This window comes from Coffea arabica, chromosome 2c (assembly GCF_036785885.1).
Source record: "Coffea arabica cultivar ET-39 chromosome 2c, Coffea Arabica ET-39 HiFi, whole genome shotgun sequence".
NCBI classification, from domain to species: Eukaryota; Viridiplantae; Streptophyta; class Magnoliopsida; order Gentianales; family Rubiaceae; genus Coffea; species Coffea arabica.
Genome location: NC_092312.1, coordinates 2,298,856 through 2,316,666, shown reverse-complemented (window position 1 = coordinate 2,316,666; position 17,811 = coordinate 2,298,856). Strand labels below are relative to the sequence as shown.

The window sequence follows — 17,811 nt, the reverse complement described above, 5'->3', positions numbered from 1 at the left end:
CCCTATTAGAAATTCGAAACAGATGGAAGGACAAACGAAAGAAAACTAGTTGTCTAAAATCATAATATAAAACTACGTGAAATAATCAAACAAGGGCAGCCACATTCTTTTGCGTGGATAAAATGCATAATTATTATGCAAAGTGAATTGAGAAAGTAGTAAATTTTTCCTCCAAAAAAAAAAAACAGGTAAGTTGTAAATGTGATATAAAATAAGTGAAGATAGTGGGACAACATCGGCTATTGGATCAAGGGCCCAAGTACAGCCCAAGGGAACGTGAGCATGCATCTTTTGCTGCCAATATGTTAGGCCCGAGACTCGACCGAAATACGCGTAAAATTTTGTACTGTATTTTTTATTATCTTTTTTTTCACCTTGAAAAAATGGAGGATTCTATTTCAGGCTTTCAAAGGCACGTTAGCTTTAAAGGCTCTCCTTGGATACAGGTCACGGGATCGAATCTCTTGATTTGCATTTATTTTTAGAATTTTCTGAACGATTCGCTAATAGGTGTAAAGGCACCAGTTTCGTCCGATAGTAGTTCAATCCCCTCCGAATTCTTCCTTTACCCATTTGGACCCCTTCCCCTCAAAGCCAGGCATATTAGCTCAAAGGTGACAAAACGAACCAATGCACCTCTTTGCCGGTTTATATTGAGTTTATGACGACTATCGAGTGTATATTCAGATGAGTCGCTCATGTAGATTATCAAGTTCGCTCATCAACAAATCATTTTATGAGCAAAAATACAAGCTTACTATCTATCGAGTATGGGTGCGTTGTAAAGCGGGCCAATTACATTGCGTCACATGTCTCTTCTCTTTTGCTCAGATAAGCTAATTGGACAATGAGTTGGAGCTTTTCCTTTAAATATCCTTTCCAATCTCCCACATTAAGTAATTTTAAACATTCTATGCCTTTTTTCTTTTGTAAAATTGAGAAATAACTCGTAACTAATTTGAGTGTCAGGCTGATGCTAAGGATATATTTTAGGGACTCTTCTCAATTATGTTTTTAGGATTTCGTCAAGCATACGGTACAATAAGTCGACTCAAACAAAAAGAGTTCAACTCATCCCAAGAACTCAGCTCGACTATTCGCGAGAGCTCAGCTTGTTTAGCCATCTAAATAGTTCAGCTTGTTAAAATTCTAATTTTATAATTAGCGCTATAAAAACTCTCCCTTGAATAAAAAGCAATAAAATTTTACGAGCATACCATCCAAACGCGAGACTTCATTACATGATGACTGAGGAAGCGCTAAGTTTCCCCGAACCAAGCTGACCTGCTGAGCTCGGTGTGCTGAGGAGAAGAGCGTGTCCAAACTCTGTAAAACAAACAAGAAAATGACTATAGGGTGACTAGCAGGGGAGTCCCGAGGTTGTCCCCGGGAGCACTCCGACGGTCAAGTTAGACTTCCTCTGTGTGGAATTCACGGGAAGTAAAATAGTCGGGAGCAATTTTCCAATAGTAAGTGTACCTTGTGCCATTGGTGTGCATTACCATTTACACCTACTCGAGAATCCGACCTCCGTACGTTTCGAGATCTGCCCGGAATAGTGTCAATCCCGCGCTGAGGGGAATTCTCTGGGATGCAATTGTGTGGCTTGGTTGTCATTATTTTGGTTCTTAGAGTCGTCCTAATCTCTTATTTCGCTGGTTTCGGAAGGATAGAACAGAACAATCTGGTATTTTTCCATAACAATTCTTTGGCACAAAATCTGCAATTACAGATTGGAAACCCAAATCCAAGACTTTTGTAGACTTTTGTGATTTAACATTATTCTGATTTTATCCAACTAATAAATTAGCTTATGGAAAAATGGATAATTTATGGAGGAAAGCCATAAAGAGTTGGTGTTTTATTGGAAAACGGATTTATTTTTATTTTATCCAATAAATAAACCTATTTATGGAAAAATGGGTACTTTGTTCTTATAATAGAGGAAAATCATAAAGAGTTGATCTTTTATGGGAAAGTGATACTTTAATAATACTTTATGGGCCATTTCTTTTTTTTTTTTAATATTTAATTTATCTTAAATAGATAACCTATCGATTTTCTTTTTGTAAGCATATTACTATAACACTTTTTCAATTTTACTTACAAATATTAATATAATTATCATAAATTAAATGTTTGAAAGTAAAATATCCGTAAAGAACCGGTACTTTAAATGTTTTATAAGAATTGTTATATCAGGGGTAAATATGAAATTTAATTGCATTTAATTCCGAAACACCCATCAAACTAAACATCAAGAATTGGAATGATGCTAATTCTAATGTGTGAACTAAGTTAGATATCGGAATAAAAAGTTTAATTCCAAAACATAGTCTATGATTCCATTTCCATTTTCAATTTCAATACGTGAAACAAGCACCCCCTCGGTCCTTTTTTGGCTCGGTGGTTATTTATTGATCAGATTCGGAGGAAACATTTAAATCTCCAAAAGAGAACAGGTCCATTGTTCCAAGGAAAACATAAATAAAAGAGTGGAGAGTGAAGACTGCAGAAGAGGTTTTTCAAACTCTTTATTGAAGTCCAAGAGAAGTCCACTTGCCAAAACCCTTCCCCAAATTCAACGCACCGACGCACCGAAAATTGCAGTGAGTTGTAGTTTCTCTCAGTTTGCTTACTTTGGCTTTATGTTGTTTTAGATCTTCGTAGTTTTCTGTTGGATCCTTCGTCGATGATGTTAGCCATTAGTATGTATTGTTTCTGCAACATCTATCGATATTTATTAATATTGTCTAAATTTCGGGGTAGGAATTGCTGTAGATGATTCAGTACGAGTCCTACGTTGACGGGAAAAGCGAATTTTTGCTGCATTCATATTTTACTTGTTGAATTTATGATGAAATAGTTTCCCCCCCTATTTTGCTGTTCTAAATCCCCAAATATAATTCAAGCACGATGTCAAAGCGGTAGCATTAATTTGTGGGATTTTCTGAAAGGTAAAGTGATATGCAATTCTTTGTCTAATTGATTTCTGAAGCCTAGAGGTAACATATTCAACGATGCAGTTTCCGGCTGTTGGGTGCCTGTAATTTTCCCTCTTTTAATCAAAAAAATTATTTCTTCCATACGAAGTAGAGCTAGATTCTTGCTTATTACATTAATAGTTTCTGAAATGCATTCTCACCTGGTTGTCAGCTGACTTGCATGCAGCTGTTCATTTACCTTTTCAGGTTGCTGATTTTGGGGTCTGATTGTTCAGTTAAAAATAGAATTTTAGGTTGCAAAATTTTTATTCCGTAGAATGGCAATTTCAGTGAGGGATAGAACTGTGAGGCATTTTGCAATATAGGCTGACCACTAATGGTAATGGCGTGTTCTGTTGGCTTTTGAAGACAGATTGTTTGATTTTGACTATTGGGGGCAAGCTAGTTATAACCAAGATGGAGTCTTTATGGAAGCTTTTCTATTTGCTGGAACCGGCACCTCTCACTCTTATTCTGACTGCCATAGCCGTGACGTATGGATCTGCTTTTCGAGCTCTGAACTATGGAAAAGAAATGGAGCGAAATCGGGATCTGTCTGAAGCATCAATTACTTTAGACAGGTCCCAGGCCTTGATGATCCCGGTCATGAGCTCTTGCAGTTTGCTTTTGATGTTCTATTTATTCTCTTCTGTCTCCCAACTCCTCACTGCATTCACTGCAGTCGCCTCAGCATCAGCCCTGTACTTTTGCCTATCCCCATATGCTGCTCATGTCAAGTCCCAATTTGGTTTGCCTGACCCATTTGTATCTCGGTGTTGTTCGAAGTCGTTTACCCGGATCCAAGGCCTTCTTGTATTGCTATGCTCAGGTGTTGTAGTAGCATGGCTTGTTTCTGGCCACTGGATATTGAACAATTTGCTGGGAATATCCCTTTGTATTGCTTTTGTGAGCCATGTGCGCCTTCCGAACATCAAGATATGTGCAATGCTTCTCATTTGTTTGTTTGTGTATGATATTTTCTGGGTATTCTATTCAGAGAGATTTTTCGGATCAAATGTTATGGTATCAGTAGCAACACAGCAAGCATCTAATCCTGTACATACTGTGGCCAATAGCTTGAGTCTTCCTGGATTACAGTTGATTGCCAAGAAGCTAGAATTGCCGGTCAAGATTGTCTTTCCGAGGAATCTATTAGGTGGGGTAGTGCCTGGAAACTCTGCTACTGATTTCATGATGCTTGGCCTTGGTGACATGGTAATTCTTGAGTTTGTTCCATTTTTTGTGTTTCTGGATATGTATGTTCTGAACATTACTAGCATCACAAGTTGCTGTCTCTATTTAGAGAAATGAGAAATATTCCAATTCTGCAAGCTTTTTTCATATGATTGTTGTCAGTTTCCTTAACACCCGCACTATCAGGGCTTTCACTTACTTTTTAACTTGTCTGTAAATATTGACTGAATATGTGTAGTTTACATTTGCCATACTCTACAAATGCTCATTTTGAACAGGTTCTGCTATATTGCATTCCACGTGTTTGGTATATGTTTTCATAGTTCCAGTACAGGTTTTATGGGAGTTGTCTGACTACATTAAATTTTCAAAGACTACTTTCACTTATGTTGGAGTTTGTTAGATTTTCTAAAATCCTCGTTGACAAGTAGAGCATGGCATTTTGTGGCACTATTCAGGTTGCAAACATATTACCTGCTACAACTATCATTTGAAGAATACTAAAGGACTGGGTAGGTGGCAGAATTTGAGTATTCTTAGATTTATGCTATATGTGTGCCTGAGGCTCTAACATTTCTGATATTGGGTATGCATGCATGATGATGTGTCTATAGAATAGGTGTATATTTACCATTCATGTATAGACTTGTTCCATTCTTCAAATGCATTTTGTTTTTAAAGTTAACTTTTGGTGAAAAATTAGAAATTCTTCATTGTCTTTCCTTTTTGGCGTAGTGGATTTTATGCTGGCATTGCTGGCTTTTTATGTTGGAATAACAAACTGAGCTCATGCCATTGTATTGGCTTTTGCAGGCTATTCCTTCAATGCTTTTGGCATTAGTTCTTTGTTTTGATTACAGAAAAAACAGGGATTTGTCAAATTCCTTGGATTCGTCAAAGGGGTTTAAATATATTTGGTATGCCCTTTCTGGATATTCAGTTGGACTTGTTACTGCCTTGGCAGCTGGAATTTTAACACACTCACCACAACCAGCACTTTTGTATCTGGTAAGTTCCGTGCTGTAAAATCTATTGTGCTCTTCTGAATTCGAACCAAAATATTTTGATTCTTCTCTGTGGAACCCTTTAGCTTCTGCAGCTTCTTCTTTTCCATTTTCTTTGCCTTTTCACATAGTTTCTGCATAATTTGTGAGTGAAGGGAGTTGAGTTTAGCACAGTATCAGATACCTGATATACAAAAGTACCAGAAGATTTTGTTCCTGGTGCTGTCAGATGTTAGGGTTGTGTTTTGAACTTCATTTTCTGAGACTAATTTCTGGTGGTTATTGTATACACAGGTACCATCTACATTGGGTCCCATAATTGTCATGTCTTGGGTGAGAAAGGAGTTTGCCGAACTGTGGGATGGATCAACTCTAAACATTAATGAGAAGATTCATACACCGGAACCATGAGCAATCACGCGATCATCATTGTGAAGCCAGCGACGCCTGTAAATTCACTTGGGAGTTGGGATGGACATTCATCGGATTCCAAGTTGTGTGACATCTAAAGCGGTGCTGGTTCCGCCTCAATTTGCCGTGAATACCTCGTCGGGGGGCCAAATACAAGAAGGAGAGTGGGGAATTGTAATGCTACATTTGGGTTTAGGATTGGTTCTGTAGTTTAATTTGGAATTGCCTAACCATACGATTATCAGAACAACAAAAATTGAATATGGAGAAATTTAAAGGGACCAGTTAAAGTTGGTATTTGCTGTTTTGAGTTTGGAATGAAGCCTAAATGCTTTGTGATGCGGAATAAGAATAGAACGAGGGTTGCCGTGTGCAGGCAGAGTAGAAAGGGCACATCATATATTTTTTCAAAATGTAAGTAAATTTTTCAAAATTTGTACCTCTTCGTGAATAACAGAACTTCCTATTCCTATCGCGCAAATTTTGCCATTGACGCCTATGATACAAAATTTACACGTACTGGGACATAAAATCAAAATGATACTACATTAGATCGGCAGCATTTTCTTTCTATCCCGACCTTTTTATTCTAACGAGTTAGCACCACGTGTTGATATCAAAGGAAATTTCTGGCATCCTATTTTTCTTTAATTTAATTGAGCTATTTTTAGCATAATTCTAGCTTCCGTATGATGACTACCCAACAACAAATGTTTTTTTTTCTGGCATCATATCTTTCATATTTTATTTATGGGAATTTCGCCAATTTGATCCCTAAACATTTTCACTTAAACCATTTTCGTCCTTAATGAAATATTTTAACCAATTTAGTCATTGAACTAGTTTTTTACTTCCAATGTAGGACTTTTGACAACATTTTACTCACTTCGCGTGGACCAACAGGGGTATAATTGTCACACTTGCTTAATCTGCTGCAATTATTCGAAAGACATTCCCGCCAATGCGATTCAGTTGCAAATCTTCCAAGCCTCTGCAACGCTTCTGTCTCCCCTCCGACAAGAGAGGCACTTGCTGCTGGCTTTCCATTCTGCCAGGAGGTAAGTTTGCAATAAAAAAATGAGTAAAACAACATGCATTCCATCTGCCCCCAGTATCCCCAACCCGTACAAATTTTTTTTTTTTTTTTATACAGAAACAGTTCCGTATTACTAAATGCTCAATAGCCAGTTTTAGACAAGTTCGGAGTTCATCATTATTGAGGTTTGATTTACACCATGGATCCAAGTAAATAAATTTGCTCCGCAGCCCCACTCTATTCCCAAAATCCAAGCACAGTCAAGAATAAGCCCCCGTTCAAATAGACATTAGAAAGAAGCATAGACTGTCTAAACTCTTGAGACCCAAATCAACCAAGGACGGAATCTCCCCAGGCTCCACATCTCCCTTAGCAGGCAATTCTTTCACCTGATCCAGGGCCTCTATTGTCTTCCTAACCTCCAATCCCTGCACTTTCTCCTTAAACCCGCCGTAGTTAGTCGGCATTTCCGTCAATTTAAAGGGCAAATCGTCAATATGATACAATGTGCTTCCCCAAAAGTACTTAACCTCCACTCCTTCCTCTTTCAACACCGCCTCGATATTATCCTCCGCCTTCACCTCGTCATGCGATACCTCCCTGTGGGCATACACAGCTTCCGCCCCAACGGCCTGCGCCAGCTCCACCAGTACAATCTCTGGCTTCCCAATTCTCACCACAAGATCAGACCCCTTAGCCTGCAGAGTTTTTCTCAAGTCGGCGACGGATTCAAGCAAGAAAGTGGCCCTAAACGGGCCAGTCTTATCGAACCCAGAAGAGGATTTCCCGTAGTCCCTCGGGTCGAAACAGTAGACGGGCAAGACTGACATGGACTCGTTGTTGGCAGAGTTGAGGCACTCATTGTCGTGTACCCGAAGGTCGTTGCGGAACCAAACGATTGAAGCACTGCGGAGGGTGGCGGCGTCAGAGGGGTCAGAAAGGTGGCGATCTTTTCCATGTGGAATCTATAAGTACTTTAACAAAAATTTCAACATCCCCTAACCGGTTCATGCCCCATCCCTGCTATACAATGCTGCCAAATTAAACCCTCCCTCCCTCAACCCCTTCCATTATCAATGCTTTTATCACCATTCCAACACACTAATGGCAGTCAACTCAAGCCCCTCATGCATACGGTTGATGAGGTTTATGTTTGAAGTGCAGACTTACTTGATCTTGTTGATGACTCCACTTGATCGTTGCCATCCTTGTCAGAATCGCCATTGTCCATTGCCTCTGATGGTCGCATTCCGTGTTCAATTTTGGCCTCCATCATCCGTTCACCTCAGCCCTAGTTCTAATCCCAATTTCCCCCAATTTTGTTCTGTTTTCCAAGGTTAATCGCATTGGCGGAGAATGTCTTTCGAATAATTGCAGCAGATTAAGCAAGTGTGACAATTATACCCCTGTTGGTCCACGCGAAGTGAGTAAAATGTTGTCAAAAGTCCTACATTGGAAGCAAAAAACTAGTTCAAGGACTAAATTGGTTAAAATATTTCATTAAGGACGAAATTGGTTTAAGTGAAAATGTTTAGGGACCAAATTGGCGAAATTTCCTTTATTTAAATATAAAGAAACTGAAGAAGAACTTCTAGTCCCATTATGCTCTAGCCTTGAAAATAAAAATTTCTTTAGACCGTTATTTTTTTTAAGAAATAGTGATGATGATAAGATAAGGCAAATGGTATTTGCATTCTAAAATAATCCTGAGACATTTCACCTTCTTTGTTAGTGAGAAATTTGATGAAAGATTTAAATTTAACCTAAATCACCCTAATTTTTTGAATTATTTAAGAGATTTGAATTTATAATTCATCAATTAGCACAATATATTTTAAATATTATAATAAATTTTAATTTATAAATTTAAAATGTCTCATAAATAATCTCTTATAAATAGTAGGACTTGAGAGAATTTCAAACTTTTATTCAAATCTCTCAAACACACGCAGTCTAAGTAAAATGTCATGGAGTAAAATGTAGTGTTCAAAAACAATTTTTAACTTTTAAGTGTGAATATCATTTACCCCGTATAAAAAGGTAAAATCGAGTCCAACACGATGATAAATAGCAAAATGACATATTATCGATTAAGTCTATACCAAAAGAAAAAAATTTTAAAAATTAGAAAACGAAGAATACCCTACACGTCGTCGCATCAGTGCGTTTTGACTTATGAGCCACTGCCACCGCCTCCGCCACCTCTTGAAGGTCTGCTTTTCCTACTCCTAATAAGACTGCTCGTTGACGCCACGGAACAGGGGAAGAAAAAGGTGGAGAGTAACAGAACTGCAGGAGGAGGAGGGAGGAGAAGGAGATGGGAACGTCGGTGCAGGTGAAGCCACTTTGCGGAGTCTACAATGAAAACCCCCTCGCCTACTTGGTCTCCGTCGACGGCTTTAACTTCCTCGTCGACTGCGGTTGGAACGACCACTTTGATGCCTCTCTTCTGGAGCCCCTCTCCAGGTCCCACCACCCCACCCCCTTTCTATCTCCGTAATGTGTACCATTTTAAGTTTCTACTAAAGCGCGCACTTACATGGTAACTATCTGACACTTCATTTTCTTAGCGGTTGTTCTTGCAATGCTCCTGTATTAGCACCGTTGATTTTTGGTTTCAATTGGCTACGGAGTCATCTTGTAGTGGTTGGGCACCAGCGTAAACTATTACCTTAATTTTGTACTCATCTTAAGGCCATTTGAAGATTATGCAAGTAACACAATCAATTGCGCCTGCTGCTAGGGCCTAACTTGCCTTTGTCGATTTTATGAGGTTGTACTTGTGCTTAATAGGTATAATGTCCAGATTAGGGAGAAATATGTCAAGAAGGTTAAATGTGCTTAAGATGCAGGTGCCTAGGCAAGTCGAACAATATGGCCTAGAAACCTAAACCCTAAACCCTAGTCATTCACAGGGGAAATAAGTAAAATCTATTTGGCATGCATATTCTGTAATGTGGGTTGCCTGAACCTCCATGATGTATAGGTGGTCTTATGTTTGACTCAGGGGAACCCAATGGCTAGGTCCTTTTAGTTGCTACAAGATTTCACCTACTGTGCTGTTCAAAATTCCGAACAGTTATGTTGTTTTTTTATTTTACACCTTTCAACATCTGGCCAATGCTAATGATTGCAATGTTATTCTCATCTTCTTGAGTTGCATACTAAAAAGGCTCTATTTAGCATTCAGGGTGGCTCCAACAGTGGATGCTGTCTTGCTTTCACACTCAGATACTCTTCATCTTGGTGCTTTGCCTTATGCCATGAAGAAACTTGGACTCTCTGCTCCTGTTTTTGCAACGGAACCTGTGTACAGATTAGGCCTATTGACCATGTACGATCACTATCTCTCACGCAAGGTGAAATTTGGCTCTAGCATCTCAGATTTCCATTAGGAGTCTCTCACTTCCTCAGGCAGTTAGTTGTAGTTGAAATAATTTAACTTAACTAAGTATGCAATATGCATAATTGCCATTACTGGGTTCAAGTGAAGGAGACTTTCTTTAATTTTTTTTTCTTAAGAAGTTGATGTTTTTGCCTTACATTATTCTGGTATCAGGATCCCAGTTCTTCTGGATCCTGATCCACTTGATGACTACTAATCAAAACCTGATAATTTCCTCTCAATGCTACCCCTCGCCCACTCTTTTCTTCTTGCACAAAAGGTCTGTCAGAGCCCTTTTATTTTAGGTTATCTAATTTTTAAACCTGCTATAGTTTGTTATAGATCCACTTAGAGCATCTAGACCCCTTCTCTTGTTTTTTTTCCTCTCTGTATAGTGTAAAAGAGGATCATCCATAGGACAGAGTAAAACTGTTTCCATAAAGCCTCTGGTTCTGATATTATCTTGAAATAGGGAACTTTAGCTCGATGAACTATCAAATATTCTCATGTGCCATGTAAGATCCTTGAGCTTTTGTCTTTTGAGTATGCATATTGCTAGTTTTCTGATAAACTTTCCTCTGTTAATAGTCATAAACTGTTGCTACTACTTTTTTGGCCTTCACAGTACCCTTTCAAATATAAAAAGGAAACTCGAGGGAAGTCTCATCTCATACTTTTCTGAACTATGACCAGTGTCATTGTGGTTTTACATTCAAGGATTCTGTTATTTTCATCAATTATCTACTAACTGTGGCCTTTACAATCATTGCTTATCTAATCAAAGTCATGCCTTTTGCAGCAAGTATCCGAGTTTGACTTGTTTACATTGGATGATATCGATTCTGCTTTCCAGAACATTACTAGATTAACCTATTCTCAAAACTATCATATTTCTGGTAGGTTATTTTCTCTCATTTTAATCTGATCTTCATGAACTGAGGTGCTGGCATCATGTTTGTTCGTTATCGTCTGGATTCTATATTTACTTTCACTCTTCTGGTCTGGCCAAGCATACTTTTTTTTTGAAGTCTTGAAAGTAGAAAAGAGAGATCCTACAAGATAAGTTTTGGTATTTGTTATGTCTAAAGATGGATTTGAAGAGCAGCTAACTCATGGTGGTTTTGCATGTTGCATTTCTCTTTAATGTTTAGTTGGTTTGAGTTGATGCATCTGGCTTGGTACAAGTGAAACCCTGCTGCCCATCTAAATTGACAAGAAGATGATAAAATGTTGTCAACATCTTCAGATGTGTTTATGAATACTGACTAGACTTTATGGGAATTTTTTGGTGTTAGACATGACTTAGAAAATAGTATATCACCAATAATTCTATTTTCTGTTCTGCTTCTGATTTTCTAAAATCTGATAACCTACATAGGGAAGGGAGAAGGAATAGTTATTGCTCCCCATGTAGCTGGTCATCTATTAGGAGGTACAGTTTGGAAGATTACAAAGGATGGGGAAGATGTTATCTATGCTGTTGACTTCAATCATCGTAAAGAGAGGTTATGTACTGTGAATTACTACATATTTGAAGTGTTTTGTAAAACAGTTACGATCCTCTATGTGGGTTTGGAAACGCTTATGTAATGTTTTTTAATTTTTTTATCAGGCATTTGAATGGAACTGTCTTGGAGTCATTTGTTCGTCCAGCAGTCTTAATTACAGATGCCTATAATGCCTTGAACAACCAGCCATCAAGACGTCAAAGAGACCAAGAATTTCTGGGTAACAATCTCTCTCTTTATATATATATATATATAAATTATTAGTCTAATTACTACTGATTTTCCACCTTTTCATTACAAAACGTTCAAGCAGCACCCACATGCATATTTAGTCAGTGCGATGAAAAATTTATTGCCGATTATGTTGCTCTTTTATCTCTCTATTTTCTTTAGATGCCATTATGAAGACCCTAAGAGCAGATGGAAATGTATTATTACCGGTGGATACTGCTGGTCGAGTATTGGAGCTGATACTAATATTGGAACAGGCTAGTTGGTGTAGAGTTTGAAGTTTGTTCATCCTTAATCTATTTGTAATGATTCTGAATCTTGATATTTTGGCACCAAATGCAGTTCTGGGAACAGCATAAATTGGCCTATCCGATATTCTTCCTCACGTATGTGTCATCTAGCACAATTGATTATGTAAAAAGTTTTCTTGAATGGATGAGTGATTCAATAGCGAAGTCTTTTGAGCACACACGTGACAATGCTTTTCTTTTGAGGTATGATATCTTACTCTTCATTTTTTTTGATCTCTTTATAAGGCACATCATAACTGTTGTAGCCAAAGTTTTCTGTGAAAAATACTGCTGACCAAATTTTCATGTAGTTTTTCCTTCTATACCTATGGAACTGCAGAACTTCGGATTATATTTTGCCACAAATACCTTTCTGCTGTTGTCTCTTTTCGCTGTTCTATAGTGCAATAGTGCTTTACAATATGCTTTTTTGCTGTTCTTTAGTGCACTAGTGCTTGACAGTATTCTTTTTTGTTGATAAGTTGCCAATGTTTTCTTTTTTAAAATGGTTTAGACTTTCTCATGTGCTTGTACATGTCTGTTCTATCTGTGACCTGCAGGCATGTCAAACTTTTAATCAACAAGAGTGATCTTGAAAGTGTTCCAGATGGCCCAAAGGTCTGCATCCCTGTTTGCTTATCAAAAAACCACCTTGACTTCTTGATCAAGTATTTTAAATAATACGTTGTTTGAGAGTTTCTCTGATTTAGGTTGTTCTAGCATCCATGGGCAGTCTAGAAGCTGGTTTTTCACACGATATTTTTGTTGAATGGGTTTCTGATACCAAGAATCTTATACTTTTTTCCGAAAGAGGCCAGGTATGTTCTGAGCCTTTTGCCTCACAGTGTTTCTATTTTTGCATAGTTGATGTTAGTGATGGCATTGTCTTGCAATAATTGCTCTGATGACAAATATGTCATGCTTTTGCCTGGTGAATTTACTCCCTATCCCTGCTTTTAACTCTTTCTTGTCTAATAATGTATTGTGTGTAGTTTGGCACTCTAGCTCGTATGCTTCAAGCTGATCCACCGCCTAAAGCTGTTAAAGTTACTATGTCAAAGAGAGTACCCTTGGTTGGGGAAGAATTAGCTGCTTATGAAGAAGAGCAAAATCGAATAAAAAAGGAGGAAGCTCTTAAAGCTTCTCTTATTAAAGAGGAGGAATCAAAAGCATCTCTTAGGACTGAGCTTCCTGTGAATGACCAGATGGTTCTTGATGCTAACAATACCCATAGTTCCTCAAATGGTATGCTTTAGTCTCTTGGAAAACAAGATTCAGCTACATATAAGTTGCATTTTCTGCTTAATGTGATAAATTTTAAGATGATATCAAATGGTAAAGTACTAAAAATCTCCCGGTTTTCTATAAACGGGGGAAGCAAGGTGTAAACCGTAAGATTTGGTATAATAGTTAAACGTCTATTTAGTATTAGTTTGTCAATTTGTTGTGTTCTTTTCTTTAATTCTATTTTTATCTTTATTTGGTCTTCATTTATTCTTTGGTTTAGAAACATTATACTGCTAAGTTATACATTTGCCATACATGATTCCATTGTCTTTCAAACCAAGAAAAAATTGAATCAAGACTCATGCAGTCATACTTTCCCATCTAAGGTCATTAAAGACCTTACTGGAAGGATGTCTTGATTTTTCCATTAAGATCGTTAAAGACTTGAAAGGACGGCTGGGTTATAGAAATTTATTGGTTTGGCCACCTAGTGTTCAAATCAAAGATAGGAAGACATAGGATTAATTTTCCCTCTTTATCTTAAATCTTGTTTTGTGTAACATGCAGCAATTGGCCAACGTAGTGAGGCTTTCAGGGATGTACTAATTGATGGATTCCTACCTCCTTCAACTAGTGTTGCCCCAATGTTCCCATTCTATGACTGCTCGAGTGAATGGGATGATTTTGGTGAAGTCATCAATCCAGATGATTATGTAACTAAAGATGTCAACATTGATCAGATGCTAATGCCTGTGAGTATCCTTCAGAACCATTTGATTCTTTTATTGTTCTGTCATGATTTATGCAATGCTTCTTAATGTGCTATGTTTCCTTTGCAACAACCATTTTAGTTTTAGATCACGTATATTAAAAATTACATAATGAATATGGACTTCAAAATTATTGATATACACATTGGGTAATAAAATCTATCTTACCCTTTGATGACCACTTTGTCAGATAAAGATGCATAGACCTATCCTTATAAAACCTTCTGTGGGTTCATGTCATGTCAACTGGGTTCCTCTATTTTGTTGTTGCTGTGATGTAACTTTCAATGTGTACAGAGCATGACAATTGGGTGATGCTTAGTGTTGGTGTTGGTTTCTACATCCGCTTGGATGCATTCTTAAGCATCTAATGAAATCTTCCTCTTAGGTTGATGGAGAATTGGCTGGAAAACTTGATGAAGGATCTGTTAGTTTGATACTTGATACAACACCTTCAAAAGTTGTTTCTACTGAGCTGACGGTAAGTTTCAGTTGACTCTTAGTTTTCTGTAGGCAATTCTTACGATGTGCAGAAGCTTCGGATTAGTATAGATAGGCATTTCTAAATCTAAAAAAAATAAAAAAGCAAAAACACTCTTTCTTATCTTCTCAAATAATTTCTTTTTATCGAATGCTTCTGATGCAGATTTTTGCTAGTTTTAACTTTCAAAATTTTCCCTGGAAGTTTCTCTCTTAGCTAAGAAAATTCCTTTGTATCTGCTGCTACTCTGTGCTTTGGATGTAAGGGAAACAATATGCCATGGATTGCCTAAAGCAATAGTAAGGATTTAGAGTGATGGATTGAATTGCCAAAGATTATTTGCCACATAGTGAAATTGGAAAATTTGGACTTCACCTTTTCCTCATGCTAAGTATGTTTCTTTCCAAATGGAACTCGATCCCTCAGAATTATTTTTGCTTTGAGTATTTTCGATAGAGGTGGGAATTCAGAGAAAGGCAATCCTGTTTCTTATGGACAGGTTGATAGATGATTAAATGAAGTATGAAATGCTGCTAGGAAGGAACTAAAGTGTATTTGTTTACTTCCTTCTAGAGTTTCTGCAAAGTGGATAGAGAGCCTTTCTTACTGACTTGCTTACCTGATGCATGTATCACATGGTAGCCTTTCAGTCCAACTGGTTGTTTAGTTTGGACCTGGTTTGCTTTTACCTGTTTCTTGAACTGTATTACATTCACATTATATGGAATTAGGATTCTTAATATGCCTAGCTGTTTTTCAAAATTTCGAAGTATTCTCGCTTAATTATTTTCTTTACCCCAATTTGGATTTTGTCATTTGATACTCTAATTTTCTAGGTCCAAGTAAAGTGTTCTTTGATTTATATGGACTTCGAGGGCCGGTCTGATGGCCGATCAATCAAATCAATTCTAGCCCATGTAGCCCCTCTTAAGTTGGTACTGAGTGCTTTCCTTGTCTTATTTTATTTGAAGAGTTGAAGTTTCTTCGCTTAAACTAAGTCTCTCGTGTTGTCAGCAAAAGCGATTTAGAAGCCCTCTTTTTTTTCAAATTTTCTTTTGAATTTATATTGTTTCCTTCTTTTGGAGGTCCTGGTCCATGGATCAGCAGAAGCCACCGAGCATTTGAAGCAACATTGTTTGCAACATGTTTGTCCTCATGTGTATGCTCCCCAGATTGAGGAGACAATAGATGTCACGTCCGATTTGTGTGCCTATAAGGTAAAAATACTTGCAATATATGTGTGTATGTGCCTTGATATTTAAGGACCTTTGACTAACTTTTTTCTCCTAATTTGGTCTTTAGGTTCAACTTTCGGAGAAACTAATGAGTAATGTCCTGTTTAAAAAGGTAAGGACTTTGCTGTCTTGTCCATGTTGTATCTCAAATGTGTATTATCGGTGCATGCATTTGTAATTTTACTGTCGGACATACGTTGGATCATGTTTTGCCAAGCTGAGATTGTGTGTCAATTGGGCTGGGATATACTGCCCCCCCCCTCTCTGTCTGAGTCTCTCCTGTGTTGTTAATTGCAGCTGGGAGAATATGAAATAGCGTGGGTTGATGCTGAAGTGGGGAAGACACAAAATGGCATGTTATCTTTACTTCCTCTTTCATCTCCTGCTCCACCACATAAAACAGTGCTGGTAGGTGATATTAAAATGGCAGATTTCAAGCAGTTTCTTGCAAGCAAGGGTGTCCAGGTACAATATAGCTTTGCATCAAGTGGACAAATTTTGTCTCTTGTTGTAGAGAAAGTAAGAATCAATATTGTTACTAAGCGCTGAGTGCTTGCCTGCTTTCAGAGATAATCTTGTGAAACCATGTTATTGCAATAGAGGCCTTGGGGAACTTTGCTCATGGTTGCACCTCTTGCGAGGCCAACCTGCCAGTCCCATTACCCCTTTTTCTCCCCAGAAATTGCTGATCAAACTTGTGATACAATTCTTTTTATTCCAAATAATTTGTTATCAGGTGGAATTTGCTGGTGGAGCATTGCGATGTGGGGAGTATGTAACACTGCGCAAAGTGGGAGATGCAAGCCAAAAGGTGGGGTATTTTGTGGTTCTATAGTTGGTAATAAGTGTAGGCATGACTGTTATGGTTGAGTTATTTTTCATCCTGTAACATCTATAGGGTGGTAGTGCTGCTATTCAGCAAATCATTCTTGAAGGCCCCTTGACCGAGGAATACTACAAAATCCGGGAGTATCTGTATTCACAATTTTATGCTCCATAGTTGGACGATAAATCGTGTCTAGGCCATTGATCATACAACATGCTTGGTACGCATCTCTGGTTGTGAATCTTTTCTGTCCTCCTTAGAACTAGTATGATATTTTACTTTGTTTTGTAGTTTACGTCATGCTGTGATTTTCCTCCTGTCCATACCCTTTCCCAGGAAAACCAATACTGCTTGGTGAACCTTTGCTGCTTTTATGGCAAGGCAGCTTAAGGAGATGGTTGGCAAGTTGCTGATCAATTTTGTACCGTATAATCTGTATTAGTTCCAGTTTATTACCTGCCATTTGATTTTCGATTTGTCGTAGGAGCACGAGACGATTAAACTCATTGTTGGCAACAATTGTAATTTGTAATAGTTTGGCCTGGATAAGGTATAGCGAAATAGATGGCTTCCAATTCTTTCTTGTTTTCCATATTTGACGTCCTTAGTGTGAAGGGAATTATTCCAGAACTGGAGAGATCTTTCTGTTTTGCGAAGCTAAGGACGTGCATATTCATAGATGTTGTTTAACATCTGCACAGTGATGATCATAATTTCAAATCAAGTGAATTCGTATTCCGTTGGATTCATTTCTCGTCGATCGGCCTTTCCCTTTTTTTTTTTCCAAAATTTTTTCCCTAGAGGAAAACGGGATCTATCTAGAGAATTGAAATCAGAAAGTTAAAAAGAGCAAAATCTTAAAGGGTGGGGGGTTTTTATTTTTTTTTGGTTGCAACGATTATAGAATTTTTATAATATAATTCAGTCTAATCTAAGGGAAAAAAGAGGGGATTCAATGTGAGTAGAGATTTTATGGAAGATGGCCAATTAAGATCATCATATATAATGGACACCATCAAGACTTGTCTTGTGTGATAGACCATCTGGCCAAATGCCTACTGAGGGCAAAAATGTTGCAACAATATACTACTACCTTTAGAATATTGGTAAACTTTGCTCTAGGCATATTGTGGTATACGATCCACCTTTGCCCTGCAAGTAAAGAAAGAAGTATCTATTATAAGGGGGGAAAGGGTTGCACAACTTGTCTCACTTAATATTTTTAGATG

General features: G+C 37.8%; 3 protein-coding genes across 7 annotated transcripts; 2 read left to right on the top strand and 1 right to left on the bottom strand.

The window, feature by feature from the left end:
* The first annotated feature begins 2,389 nt into the window (after nucleotides 1–2,389).
* On the top strand, nucleotides 2,390–5,890 carry LOC113725017 (signal peptide peptidase-like 1). 2 transcript variants are annotated; one of them, XM_027247974.2, is made up of 4 exons: nucleotides 2,390–2,609; nucleotides 3,358–4,199; nucleotides 4,992–5,186; nucleotides 5,477–5,890. In XM_027247974.2, exons 2-4 carry the CDS (start codon nucleotides 3,402–3,404, stop codon nucleotides 5,591–5,593), a joined length of 1,110 nt encoding a protein of 369 aa, XP_027103775.1. In that variant the 5' UTR covers nucleotides 2,390–2,609; nucleotides 3,358–3,401; the 3' UTR covers nucleotides 5,594–5,890. The 2 variants fall into 2 exon arrangements, with proteins under 2 accessions (XP_027103775.1, XP_027103773.1); XM_027247972.2 differs by having other exon boundaries at nucleotides 2,391–2,609; nucleotides 3,354–4,199.
* Nucleotides 5,891–6,892: 1,002 nt separating this feature from the next.
* Nucleotides 6,893–7,902, bottom strand: LOC113720248 (blue-light photoreceptor PHR2-like). Its single transcript, XM_027245174.2, has 2 exons — nucleotides 7,800–7,902; nucleotides 6,893–7,578 (listed from the first exon to the last, which is right to left on the bottom strand). The coding sequence occupies exons 1-2, from the start codon at nucleotides 7,900–7,902 to the stop codon at nucleotides 6,908–6,910; spliced, it is 774 nt and encodes a 257-aa protein (XP_027100975.1). The 3' UTR covers nucleotides 6,893–6,907.
* Nucleotides 7,903–8,714: 812 nt separating this feature from the next.
* On the top strand, nucleotides 8,715–17,174 carry LOC113725016 (cleavage and polyadenylation specificity factor subunit 2-like). 4 transcript variants are annotated; one of them, XM_027247970.2, is made up of 19 exons: nucleotides 8,715–9,095; nucleotides 9,820–9,988; nucleotides 10,814–10,910; nucleotides 11,393–11,519; nucleotides 11,627–11,742; nucleotides 11,916–12,010; nucleotides 12,096–12,247; nucleotides 12,604–12,661; nucleotides 12,754–12,861; nucleotides 13,036–13,288; nucleotides 13,838–14,022; nucleotides 14,429–14,521; nucleotides 15,358–15,456; nucleotides 15,607–15,738; nucleotides 15,824–15,868; nucleotides 16,054–16,221; nucleotides 16,493–16,567; nucleotides 16,655–16,802; nucleotides 16,919–17,174. In XM_027247970.2, exons 1-18 carry the CDS (start codon nucleotides 8,947–8,949, stop codon nucleotides 16,754–16,756), a joined length of 2,223 nt encoding a protein of 740 aa, XP_027103771.1. In that variant the 5' UTR covers nucleotides 8,715–8,946; the 3' UTR covers nucleotides 16,757–16,802; nucleotides 16,919–17,174. The 4 variants fall into 4 exon arrangements, with proteins under 4 accessions (XP_027103771.1, XP_071929498.1, XP_071929499.1 ...); XM_072073397.1 differs by having other exon boundaries at nucleotides 8,844–9,171; XM_072073398.1 differs by having other exon boundaries at nucleotides 9,032–9,171; nucleotides 9,820–9,963.
* Nucleotides 17,175–17,811: the final 637 nt, after the last annotated feature.